Here is a 14,024-nt window from a genome sequence, read left to right on the forward strand (position 1 = left end):
GCTATGATCAGCCTCTTCTCTGTATCTCACCACATCAGAATATTAATTTACACTATTTGGCTTTGAATATTAAAGTCATCTGTACCTTTTAAAATTCTTTTCAAATTCAAAGCACCCCCGCCCTTCGCTCTTCCACTGATGAAGGCAGCCCAGGAGAGAGGCTATGAGACACGTCCTACCGTACTACTACTTGATAAGTCTCCCTCTCTCTCCCCATTCTCCTCTTTAAAGGCTAGGGGGATTTTCTGATGCATCCGATGTGTCAGAAATAATTAGGTTTTGTCAGATTTATCATCATGGCACAAACCCCTCTCCCTGACTAGGGCCCCAGATCATGTTATACCCTGTTTGTGTGTGACAGCATTATTATTCTTGTTAGTCACCCAACACTTTTTTTTTTTTTTTGGCGCTTACTCTTCTGTTGTTCTGAAGGTAGAAGCATCCTGTTCATAGCGCTGCTGCTGCCTTCTGCCCGGCGCTTATTGACAGTGGCTAAAGATATTCATCCATTTAGAGTTAAAAACATGTATCATGGTGTCCGAGCGAACTGCCGGGGCTGAAGTTGATTAATGGCAGAACCTAGCTGCCGGTTTTTCCTCTTGAGGAGCGACATGCACAGCCGCTGCATATTAACGAGTAGCTGCGCTTTCTATTAACTAGATAAAAAAGCCTCTCCCCTGCCTTTGCTCCAGGGGGCTCAGGGATGAGAAATTCTCCATTATTTATCATGTGGCCTGTTTTTTTTCCTTTTTCCTTTTTCATGTATTTCAACCTGGTGTCATCAGTAAACTTTTAAATGCCAAACATGTCTGGAACATCACAGCTTATCGGCCTTACAGGGGCCATGTTTTTCATGCAATTTTCATGCACTTACTTACAGTAGACGTGAGGCATCATGTCGAATTAGCGTCTTGCAAACAACATGGTTGTTACGTCCACTAGATAATGCATGTAATGGCTGTTATATGCCTGGTTTTGATATAACAAAATATTTATCTGTTAGCAAAACACCACATTGTGTATTCAAAGTGCAGTGAAGGGAGTTAGTAACCAGAAAGCTTCTCTGTTACACGTTTTTAAAATACTAATAATTTGCATTAGTGCATTTTACTTTCCATCTATGCTCTTTGCAGTTACAATCTTGCACGTGACAATTTTAAGTGTGAGTTCTTGGTCAATCTAGTGCTGTTAGTGACAGAAATGTGTCCCAAAATGTTAAAAATCCTAAAACGCATTGCCAATGTGACTGTGTCGTAGGCCAGTTCACGTGAAGGAGGAGCCACTCCACATGGATGACGACGACTGTCCGATGTCACTGGTAACAACAGCCAATCACAGTCCAGAGCTGGAGGACGACCGGGAGCTGGAGGAAGGAAACTTATCAGAAGACCTTGAGTGACTAGGAGACAGTTTGTTGTCAACGTATCCCTTCACCCAGCCGCACTGTTTCTTTCACACAGACCTCCTGCAAGACTAGAAACCACTCCACAGTCCAGGCAACCACAGCTGACTCTCTCTTTGTCTCTCGCACCACTGGGACTATTTACTGAGCATGCATCCGGATGGAGACCGGTCCAAAGGAACTCTTTGTTGCAGCCCTTTGGGATCCCCGAACATGACAGGCATGAGATGTCTGATTTAAAAATTAACTCTTTGAGACCTGTGTCATTAGAGATGGCTTGGCCACATACAGTACAAGGCTGATGGACTCATGGATGGGGTAAAAACATGAAACAAATGAGCAAATCATGTTCTGTTGAAAGCTAGCGGTCTCATATACTGCCTAAAAGGAAGTCGTTTTATGTTTGTGAAAAATCCAGCCCACAGTAGTTGTTTATGTCTAGGGACAATTGCTGATTCAATTCAAGTTGTTGCTCTGTTATCATTTGCACAGGAGTAGTCTCAGAAATTTGTGTCACTGCCTGTATGTTGCTACTATTATGAAAACCAGTATATTATTTTGTGCTTTTTTACCATCATTAATTTTAAAATATGATTTTACATGCCACCAACTGTAAATGCCATTCCCCGAGTCACACCAGTAAGAGAACTGCGGTACGAAGACTGTTGTTGCAGCTGTCCAAAAAAAAAAAAAAAAAAAAAGGAAAAGAAAGACAGAAAAGTTGGCCTCCAGTCTAATAACTGTTTGTGATTAAAAGTAAAAAACTGGAAAGTAAGTTGGAGAAAAATTGTTTGTGTAAAGCACCATTTACAAAACAAATGCATTTCTGCATAATTTTCTTCATGCTGTTCTCCTTACCTCCTCGTTCTAAAGCTTTGTCTACCTGCAAACAGTCACAGGCAACAGCTAGAAACCAAAGCCAACACTAGCAATGGCCAATAGCTTATAGACAGAAGTCACCAAACTCCTCTTGGTCTGCCTTCTGTGACTTTAAACTAGTACAAAGAGAAGCTTTTGTTCCGCAAACTACCTTCGAATAACCTCTGGGATTGTTTCATTTAGCCCTATACAAAGATTTTCACAAGAAAGAGAGGAAATAAAGGCTCATTTTGATGTGGAATTTGATAACTCATAGAGCATCCACTTTGGAGATCATCTGCCAGACGTACTGTAGGTAAAAGGCAATGTGATATTTGAACTGCAGGCATTTTGTGCTGGTGATTTGGCTGGTAGAGAGCAGCTAACTGTAATAGTGGATCATGACCAAAACAAAACATTTGTGTATTCAATGGAAGTGCAGAAACATTGTATTGTTGTGAAGTTTATTTAATTTCTTTTACTTTTTCTTATGCATTACACATCAAAAGTCATTCTTTATTTTTATTGAGTTTATTTCCTAATCTGGTGAATATGTAATGTTCTAAGTGGGACTGTCAAAATAATGTCTCGTCTTATTTCTGTGGCGGTTTTGTTCCAAGGCGCGCTGAAACCGAAACTGAAAACATTGCTAACCAAACATGAAAAATATCTAGTGAAGCCAAATAAGTCATAATTTCAAGTTGACATGAAATGATGTGGCTTGGTTACCATGTAAAAGCAAATAATAATAGCCATTGCAGAAGAGGATATCAAAGGTGAGAGGTAACCTTTTCTAGGTGAGATTTGCTTTAATTTGTCATCAAATGCTCGTTGTGTGGTTTATAGCTTCTAAACTATATAGATACAACAGGTGTTAGCACTGATGTACGTATAGGTGGCCAGCTTTTTATAACACATTGGTATTTATACTGACACTAAAGACAAGTAGTTATTGTGGAGACTACGTCCCATCATTTCCCTCACAGCCAATGTCATCTAGAAAAGTGTTGTTGCTTTAATGGTCATTTATGTTTTCAGTAAACCAAAGTTACACAAAATTCTGCCTCCTCTTGTATGGGATAAAGAAATACTAAAACAACCACTCACAACCTGTCAGAGACTAGTATACACGCACGTGAACACACATACACACAAACACGTACACACACACAGACCGTAAGCTTTTGGTCTGCTGACTTCTTGTTTCGGTTAAATCTCAGAGCATTTTCTCCGCTGCAGAAAATGTAGGCTGTCAAAGAACCGACGAGTGGCTTTGTATCGTGCTGTAATGAGCAACACGTCTGCCTGCTTTGACCAAAATGGAAACACTGTGCATATGCTGTTTTCAAGTATTGTGCCAAACTAAGAAGTTGGCTGTAAGAGCTTAGACATGCAGACACATGCCGTACTGTACTAACGCACAGCATGTAAAAATCCACACACAAACACACGCAAATGCCAGTTTCCACGTTAAGAGGGTACTGGGCCCTTAGGAACAAAGCTTATCCCTTCAATACTTAGCTGGAGTCAGCAAAATGACTTGAAGACAACGTTCTTAATAATCTTATCACACCAAATAAAAAGGACGCTGCGTCATTCAACAAACAAAAAAAAAAAAAAAAAAAAAAAAAGGGTTCTCCCACTTACCCAAAAAGGCTTTCTAAAAGCTTCTACCTCTGCACAACAAATTCAGAACAATTATGACAGATTGCACGAGTTATTAGAATGCCACAAGAGTTGTTACACTTTACTAAGCTTGTCTCATAGGACATGGCTCAAACCAACGTTTACATTCCCTGCGTCAAGATATGGAAGATTTGCATTGTAATAGGTTGTCCTCAAACATTTGTAGAATGATAATGTATAGATTACCTGTAAGGGAATATTGTGTTTTAAAAATGCATGTCTAAAATCATTTGGTGGACTGGAAACAAGAACTAATAAAAAGAATATAACAAAAATCATCGGGTTGATGGCCTACATGTACGTACAATGCATAGGAGTGCATTACCTCAGATATACTGTTTTGGGAGGGATAAAACCTGTCAGCCACAGAATGCATATTACCTGTAGATTTGCATGGGTTTTGTATAAATTAAGTAAAAAAATGTCTAAAATAGTTGCTTGCACATAATACCAGAAAGACCTCCAGAACTGCGATCTGCTCCTCCACTAGATTTTAGGATTGTCTGGATTTTCTGGGTTAATTTTGTCTGTATTTTGATAACTGTGCATACTTATGTAAAAAAAAAAAAATGTTGGTGGACCCATAAATTTACCAGACTTTTTTCTAAGAGGAAAAAAAAATCTCAGTGTTTCTTTTCTGACTTACCTGAATTTTTACTGTTTCTCTCTCATTGCTTGCTAAGAATAGCAAACCTGCTTTTTCTGCATCTGCTTTGCGTAGCTGTAAGGCTTAACCTAATGTGTGTATTTATTGCTTGTACCTCTGTGCATACTTTATGAAGCATTATGTCTGGCAGTTGAGTCATGTATCCTTTCTACTGCTATCCTTCTCTAATAATTGGGAATATGATCCCCCTATGTATACAGTAAATTGGGACTGTAGCAAACATATGTTTATGTAATTGGTGAAAACCTTTTTGTTCGTTTCATTTCCTTTTGAACGAGATTCTGCTCCTTTTTTGATACTTTTCATTACTGTGTACTGTGTCCATACGTTAAAGGTTCTCTGACATTAGAAGGTCATGGCTGAGAATTGTAACAGATGTTATTATTTTCTGTATTCATGGCATTTCACTGCTGAATAAAATAAAGGACCAAAACTTGGAATTTGAAAAGCAACTGTCTACCTCCAGCATCAGAGAGCATTTTTTCCCTTCCACTGTTACACATATATCTTTTATTCTACAAAGGCATAGCCATGAAAATCTAGCTGGCATTACACTTTTAACGTTTCAGGAGCTGCTACTTCAGAGATGTGATGGAAGGGGTTGGAAAAAAACAATAAAAGTTTAATGTATATGTTACAAGGCTTTGTTCCAGCTTCCAGCACCTAGAGTCTTGTTTAGAGGAGCGGGACAAGGCACTGTATTGCCCACCCCTCTGGACCTGTAATGGGTTTAGCCTTTGTGTGATTCAATCCCAGTGCTTTCATGTACCACAAGCATGTCCCAGTATACTCGAAGTACTGCTGTGTACCTTGAAAGGCTTTTGTAAGTGACTTACCCAGCTAGGCTTCATTTCTGGGCTACATACTGCAAAAGTGGTTTTGGCACAAACCACATTATTAAGTCTGTTGTCATGCTCATGTAAAAAAAAAAAAAAAAAAAAAAGCTGCCTTATTGCCATCAGGGTTCTGCATCATGTATCGAAAACAAAGATGTGAACTTTCATCAGACGTCTTCCATTTTCCATCCATCTTCAAGACAGCAGTTTCCCCTTGACACTTCATAAGGAAAAAGAAACATGCTTTTTAGCCTTTCAATTTATGGATGTTGACTGGTAAAATGCTATGACATGCCGTGTGGCTAAATCAACTCCAGCAGGCCTACCACACCTTGTCGGTCATGGAGCAGCCACACACTGACACCCTCATTGAGATTCAAACTGAATCTACCATGACCAATAGGTTGCCCATTAGCTCGTCTGTATTCCAAGAGCCTTCCACATGTTCCAAAGGGTGCTTAGAGACATCGTAGGACCCTTTGGATCATGTCCGCTGGTCATTTAATCATAACACTGACGCATGTTCTTTTTCCTTACCATATGATGTCCCACGAGAGGTCAGAGAACAACAGCGTTTTTCATAAAGGCACACAGCCACCCCCCAATTGACAGTCCCAGGCATCAGCCATGGCAGGCTCCTGTTATCTCCTCAGCAATGTCGTTCCAGAGCATTAGCTAGCTCGCAAGGCACTCGTCTTCCATGCTATTTATGCACTTGGAAGTGTTTGTGAATTCAAGTGAGGGATCGCATACGGAGTGCAACAAGGGCCGCTGTGTACTACACAACATCAGAGGGAGCTCCGACATTAAAGTGTGAGAGCGCCTGCTATAGACCCTTCTTTCAAAGGCCATGAAATAATAATGGGTTGTGGTTAGAGAGGTATCCGTGAGTCACACTGGCTGCTTTTCATAAAGTGGAGTTATTTACAGTGCGATGAATAAAAGAAAGGGTAGCTGGTGGTGCAAGCCTTTTCCACATGAATGATGGGGGGAAAGCAGTCCCCCTAATAAACAGTGGCAGTGCAGAATACTACAGAACAGAAGGCTGAACGGGGAGAACGCCCTAAAAGAGGAGTTCATTTCTAGCAGAATGTAATTTGCGACGTTAAAAGCAATAGTTGCATGTCGGTGAAAACAGCTTATGATGCAGACGAGGAGATTGATGCCACCGTTAAATGTATGGTACATGAAAAGCTGCAGCGAGGAGACTTAGCTTAGCTCTTAGTCATTTGTAAGACTTAGTGATGCTGTTGGGCAGATTTTGCAGAGCCAGAACCAGGCTACCTATAGACAGTTACTGTAGACAGAGCATCCTGGTATCATTCATTTAATCTTCAGCACTGACCAATTAGGTCAATTTATGAACCATCCCCTTGTGGAATTGGGTGGTAAATATCTCTAGCCTTGCAGTTTATTGATTAAGACTGTCGACTCTCTCTGTCTCTTTCTTTCTCTCTCCACTTCTTCAGACCTGACGATGTGTGTCGGCTCCCTAGCAGACCCTCAGCCCCAGGCTGCAAAATTGCCTGCTAAATAGTCCGAGGCAACGGCAACGCTAATTGAGATCATCATTATTATAATTGCGAGCCCTGAAAAGCGCGTCTTAAATAATTTGCATTGCTCTCAAGTTGATATTGGACGCAGTGGAAAAATAATTGCATTGCTCGGAGGCATGATGCACGGTTCGGTGGCGGGCAAGGGGACTCTCGTGCCCCTTCCATGCCCCACCCAGCTCCAGTTACCGCCAAGTTGGCGAAGAGTTTGGCGCCATGATTTTGGCACATGTTTATTTTGGTTTTGGGTCATGATGAGACTACTTTAACGCCTCATTCACTCTTCTCCAGTAAAGTAAAATCCAAACTCACCTGCCCCATCACCACACATCTGAGTTTCTGCTCTGTTGAGGGAGCTGCTGAGATCGACAAAAAAAAAAACCTGCATGACCTCGATACATAAAACTTCACTCATCATTACATCAGAGGGACCTGACGTAAAGGTACTTTTCACTTTGTGTCGATGCGATGTGCAGGCACCAGTGTAATGTATGCAAGAGAAATGCAACTGAAACAAGGGATTAACCCAACAAAATGGTGAGAAACTGCTGATATTCATGAATTCTTGCCTGTGGCATTATCTACCACATACACACACATCCTATCTGGTTCTCTCCCCCCCCCCCCCCACCACCACCCCCCGTCTCGCACACACTCACCCACACGAGAACAGAGAGACTTGACAACAGCCCTAATGAACATGATATGGTAACATGATACAGCTCATTATTTGTTTGCTTTATGCCTTAACAACAACAACAACAATCCTTCTGAGCGCCTGGCAAATCTTTTTCCTGTGAAAATGAGCACATTAAACAAGAATGAAGGGGTAGAATCAGATTAACTAAATCCTCTTAGAAACAACACGCGCCTCAAACACACTCTTTGCCTTTATCGCCTGCGTTTCCCCTTTTCTTCGCACGTTATATCTCTCTTATATTCCTTTCTTCTACATGTTAGTTGTGATAAATCAAGCTGTTTGAGGTGGATAGAGTGCAGGTGGCTGGAGAGGTTATGCAGAGAAAAAAAATCCCAACTATCATATTTAATCCATGGTAATCGCATCTGGCCTTAATCACCAATTCATAATGGAATTTATAATGGAATGATTTCAATTACCTACCACCACCGGCACCATCGAGTTCTGCAATTAAATTAGGACAATGCAATTGTATGTCTTTGTCAAATCTCAATATGTTTGTGTTTTGAGGGTCTGAGGCCCCTTTTAAGTTTGTGGAACTTGTGAAGGAGAAGTTTGGTATGGGCGTTTTGAGGAAAGACATTTTATTTATAAAAAAAAAAAGAGAAGAGAATAGAAAGGAAAACCATGAGTTGATCATGTGGGGGTTGGGGGTGGTAAAGAAAAAAAAAAGAAATATCTAGCATTAGTGAGGAATGGTGGGTTAAATCACTTACTGAAGATTTTTAATGACATTTCAGTGTTCCTGGTATAATTACTCTTCATCCGAGATGGGCCGTAATGCTGTTGGACAGTCGCGGTTCAGGCTCGCTAGCTCGCTTCATTAGCGTGTCATTCCTATTTCACATCAGAGGCTTTAATTGTAATGCTGAATATGCACAGCTCTCCACAGAAGCCTAATCAAAGTGGATCCACTTGTATTATTAATATCAGAAATCAGCCCGCTTGCTATTTTTTTATAAATAAAAGAATACAGACACATAAATCAGCTGTCATTTATTAGCATGGCCCTGGCATATCCGCTAGACATGCAAGAAGAGCAACCCCACCCCATCTCTGTTCCTCCCTGCATCACTCATCAAGATTTAAAAAGAATAAAAAGACAGAGGAGGAAAGAGAAAAAAAAAACCTGCATTAAATATACATGCTAATTCTGACTTGAAGTAATCAGATTACAAAGCAGGTGACACCGCGTGCCAAATATCTGGACTACTGGCAAGAACAAGAGAACGGAGAGTTTCACTAGAAGAAAAAGATGGAAGGATGGATGGACATAGGCAAAAGACAAGATGGGAGGATTAGGAATTTGCATTCAAAAGCAATCGCCATGAGAGAAAGAGACTACAGTGGAGAGGAAGCTGTGTCTTTGAGGAGAGTTGGCTGAAGACTGAGAGGACTGAGTGTGGCTCTGTACAGGTTGTGCTGACCAACCAGAAAAAAGCAGCTGTGTTTTGAATCCTGTGGCAGCCAAAGTCAAAGTGTCTTGAACCGCTAATCCACATCACTGGGAGCCTCTGGTGCTGATGCAGATGGCAACTGAATACCTGCTCTGTCTCTGGAAAAATGACCTTCACTGTGTGGAGAGAAATGCGTTTCATTCGATATTCCCGGTTTTCTTTAATCGCATTTTGAACATCCACACAGAAATTTACAATGTGCATTGGAAAAACTTCAGTTCTGTCAACATAACAACACGCTTTTGTTTGTCAGCTTAAGTCGGAGCCAAACAGCAAAAGTATGTGCCGTAAGCCAAGCCTGTCACATTGAATGTGGAGATACAAGACAAGTTATGACAGCTTCAGGTGGATGAGACAGACATCAATTATTAATTAGACATTAATGGGGAGACAGACATTAATTAGGCATTAATGTGGAGACTCCTTGTACTGAGTCTACCCTCACCTTCTCCCAGTCACATCCTTCCCCTCTGTTTCTATGTATAGCTCGGCTCTCTCTCACTCACTGTCTGTCTCTGCCTCTGCCCACACCCCTCCCACCCACTGCATGTTCTCTCTCATCTGTGTATATAGAAACAGATGTGAGCCACACTGCTTTTTAGACTTAACATTTTTAATTTTGTTCCGGCAAAGGTGCACGTTAGGATGATCCCATTTTCTTTCCGTGCCTTGTAGTACTAAATCAAACACCGCTCGGGTGTTCCAAACATTTTCCAACACGGGTTGTTGTCCTCTTCTCTGACTTTCCTTCCTGACGTTAGTCTGTTTTCTCGAGTTGGTGCAAACTCAGTTCAGTGTCAACATGTATTTTGGCGAGGCTTGTTTAACCTGCACGTTGACTGGCTGTTGAAGAAGGGCTATAAGCAGCAAAAAGAATAAATAAACTGCAGTGGAAGACAGGTACTGTAAGCAGAACTAAATTACTTTCCAGTGTACTGTACAGTCCTGGGAGAAGGCAGGTGGGGAAATTATAGTGGCAGTGGGGGGCAGTGTTCATGTACAGGTCAGCTCCATTACCTGGGTCCAGCATGTCTCTCTCACATCCTGAACATACATATATAACCCCAGCTTGATGATATTCTCTCCCAATCTTGCTATTTTCCATTCCAAACCTCTTTGATCTGTGATTTGCATTTTAGCGCCCACGGGGTGAAAATTATTTGGATGAGATTTTCTCTCTCTCTCTCCTGCTCGCTGGCTTTTTTTTTTTTTTTTTTCCTGCATCTTCTCACTCACCCATTCGTCGTACCTGGGGCCTGTAAACGCATCCTGCCCTCCCTCGCTCCCTGGCTCCCTCTCTCCCTGGCTCCCTCCTTCCCCGCTGCCGCGCTGCTCAGGATCTCCATTTAATATCAACTGTGCCCCAGAACGAAACAAACAAATTAGCTGAGAGCAGGGGCGCATTTCAATCTTGGTTCCTCACCTGCGTGGGATCCTTGGAGTGAGCAGGCTGCCTTGAACATGAATCCCAAACAGTAGGTAAGAGTGTGGCTGGAGACTTTGGTGGTGCTGGAAAAGAAAAGTAAGAAAAGCACATTTACTCATGTACACGATGCACAAGTTGCTTTTAGTTTATTACAGTTGCACTTTTAGTTTGACAGCTCTGCAAAAAAAAAAGTTACAGCCGTTGCAGCTGTTTCATCTTGTTTGTGCTAAGCTAACCTGCTACTGGCTGAAGACAATATAATACTGATTTACTCATCAGATGGTAACTTTTGCTGAGTAAGCAAATTGCCAAAGACCAAACTATTCCTTCAAAGATCAAATGTTCCTCTATAAACATCTTAAGATGATTTAATTCAATAATTAAACCCAAAATAACCAATAATTTCTTCTTTTCTACCCAGTTCATTATCATTTATTATTACATTTGGACTTTTAAGCATGTTTACATTCATTTGTTGGTACTTCTAATAAACTACAACAACAGAGATGTCCATGAAGACCAAAAGAGAAGAGAGAGAGAGCGGGAGCAGTTTTATTTTATGCCTGCAGCACATTTGTTCCGTGCATCCGAACAAGTAACATCATCACTCCCCCCCAAACTATATGTCACAGCAAGTCTGCTTCCCATTTGATGTTTTTAAACTATTTATATTTGTTATCATATCAAAGAGGAGGCGTGTGGCTATCAAACGTGCGAGGTGCACACTCTCAGCCGAGGGTCCCTCTCAGACAGCCACGCCGCATTCCTCATTCTTTTTTATCTCTCTTGGTTTTTGACTAATGTCAGTAACAGCTACCGGTAATAAAATGCTTGTTAGAGTTTGTGCCGTTGCCTCGGAGCGTCAGCTTTGATACATTGTCAGGACATTTGCCAGTGTTTCCTGATTACCTTGCTACTGACTGCATGTTTATTGATTGGGAGTTAATAAAGCGAGGGCCTCCGCTTATTTCGCCCTCGCTTCCTTTGCAAAAGGTGAGGCTTCCTTTGATGTGGAAGCAGTACATTGTCGGGCAACATAAACGGAGGTGTTGTAATGTCAGCGTTGCTTTTTTTTTTTTTTTTTGCATTGTGCATGCAGTTCAATGTGGAGGCACGCGGTGGTTTTCACTCATTGTCAATGTTGAGAATAAATTAAAGGTGGAAGTAAAAAAAAAACAAATGGTGCCAATTACTTCCATTACCTGCAGGCCGTCTAGGTGGCTTTATTTTGCTGTCTGTGATGCTGACATCTGGTTCTACAATATATCTTTGCATCTGACTGCTTTTATGCGTTAGCGCTTTCATGTCTTTATGTGTAGGATTGTCACAGCGAGCCTGTCATCTCGGGATATGTTTATCTGCTGGCTTCTGTACATTTGTCTCTTCTCCCCACCCTCTCGCTTTCTATACTGTCTCCCCCCATCACAGTCGGTATCGTGATTCCGTCCCTTACCAGGTGATAGTCTTTTGTTTACGTCGTCTCTTGCTTCTCCCACTGCTGTTTATCCTGCCCCTTCCCCAGACACAGACCTTGGATGGTTTTCTGCCTCTTCCTCTGTCTGTGTAATCCCCCCAACCCTTCAAACTCCACTGAGCCGGCACTTGCGTCAAATCAAAACACCTTAAAAAATTCAGCCAGCATTACCCCTACAAACAGCGAGGGTCTCCTTGTTGGCTATTCATGTATTCAGGTGTACATTGTGTCACGGTGGAGATGCATTTGGAGCACGGACAAGCCCAACATGGCAATGCCATCAAAATTTGATGTATTCATTCATAGTCAGTAGTAAACTCTGTTTGTTTGCAGATAACCAGCGTGTTTACCAGGGGCCGGGTGGACAGGAAAGCAGGCAGACACATGCAGATCAGTGTCTTATCAGACAAGTGGTGGACCTGGACCTGCTGGCCGTGTAACTCTGCGAGGTCCCCAGTGGAACATGAGCCTGTGGAATATGACAAGGATCTTTCTGATGCTTCCTTTCCACCAGCGTCTCTTTCTGTCTGCTTTGCTTGTGTTTCTATGTGAAGTGAGGCAACAAAAACTCATATGTGCTTGGCCTAAGAATTCCCTCTTACCCCCCCCCCCCCCACCCCTCCCTTTCATTCACTCTGTCTCTTACTCTCTCTCTCTCCAGGTTCTCGCAATATTTACATCCTTGTTTAGTGTCAAATTCTTGGGGTCAAACCAAAGTGCTGTAGCCCCAGGCTGGCTCCGAGGCTTGTGTATCATTGTGTTTGCTGATCACTTCCACTGCCTATCATAACTTAACACTTTTCCTGCCTTGCTTATTTTTTTTTTTCTTCGTTATGATAAAATATAGCAGTGGTGATAGCGGTGCTTGTGCAGGCAGCTTGATCTGTAATAATATGTAAATAGAGAGTACTGAGGGTTGATTTGCTTCATCTCCCTCTTCCTCCTCTGTCTCTCTCTCGCTTCCTCGAGTTCCTCCCACTTGGCAAAGCTCTCCCCCGCTCTCTCAAATTCCACCGCTCTGTTCTTTGGAACCATCCCAAAATCTCATCATGTCAAAATACATTACGAACATCAAAACATTTCTGTTTACAACATTGCAGTCGTGTCAATTAAATCTGATAAATTATTCAAACATTTATCTTCCCCCACCATGCCTGGGGAATTTTTAATCAAGCTTCCTATTTGCTTTAATTTAGCACTGTCAAGTGTGCATTTGTGTAAAATCCCTAGTATCATTAAAGATTTATCAATTGAAAATCTGTTTGGGTTGATTTTACTGTTAATTGGCTAGGAGGCACGCTGTGGCTCATCTGCAACAAGTGCATCTGAGTTGGGTTAGGGCTGCGGAGAGCAAAGATCAGCATTCAGCTGCTGCTGCTGAAGTACCACTAACGCTACAGTTTGTAAATGCACAAGTTTAATACTCATATTAGAAATGAATTCCACATTAGTTTTAAAACGTAAACACATCAAAATATAGAATTGTTTATCTTATATAAGATTCCTTTCTCTTCCTGACCAGTAGCACTGCTGTGACCTTCCTGTCATTTCTGACTCTGCTGTTCCTCATACCCTGTTCAATCACCAGACCCATCACCTGTCAATACACCTGTTCCCCATCACACATTAGCCACAGTACATATCCAAGCTCCAGCTCCTTCGTAGGATGGTCTATGTTGTCTCCGCAGCTCCTCTCAATATTTTTTGTACTTGTTAAAATTGCTGTGAGTCTGAAGTTCTACTTTCATCCCTGCTAAGGGTGCTTCTTCTCAGCCAAAGCAGCCTTTCAGTGTACTCTACAACACACATAAGCTATCTTGGATCTATACAAGCTCTAAATTTGAGTTGGATCCCTCTGAAACCTGCTCAATATTGTAGCATTCATTATTTAAAGATGCATGTATAAACACATGTTGGTTTGCCAGTAGTAGTACAAACAGCCATGTTGGCATCACTGTCACTGGC

General features: G+C 41.7%; 1 protein-coding gene across 2 annotated transcripts in view; it reads left to right on the plus strand.

The window, feature by feature from the left end:
- Positions 1-2,100, plus strand: part of foxp2 (forkhead box P2) — an 87,810-nt gene extending 85,710 nt beyond the window's left edge. For both annotated transcript variants that reach the window (XM_026364395.1, XM_026364396.1), the window contains one exon: positions 1,258-2,100. In XM_026364395.1, the coding sequence (XP_026220180.1) occupies positions 1,258-1,399 (142 nt within the window). In that variant the 3' untranslated portion in view covers positions 1,400-2,100. The remainder of the gene's footprint in view (positions 1-1,257) is intronic.
- Positions 2,101-14,024: the final 11,924 nt, after the last annotated feature.

Source organism: Anabas testudineus, chromosome 23, assembly GCF_900324465.2.
Source record: "Anabas testudineus chromosome 23, fAnaTes1.2, whole genome shotgun sequence".
NCBI classification, from domain to species: Eukaryota; Metazoa; Chordata; class Actinopteri; order Anabantiformes; family Anabantidae; genus Anabas; species Anabas testudineus.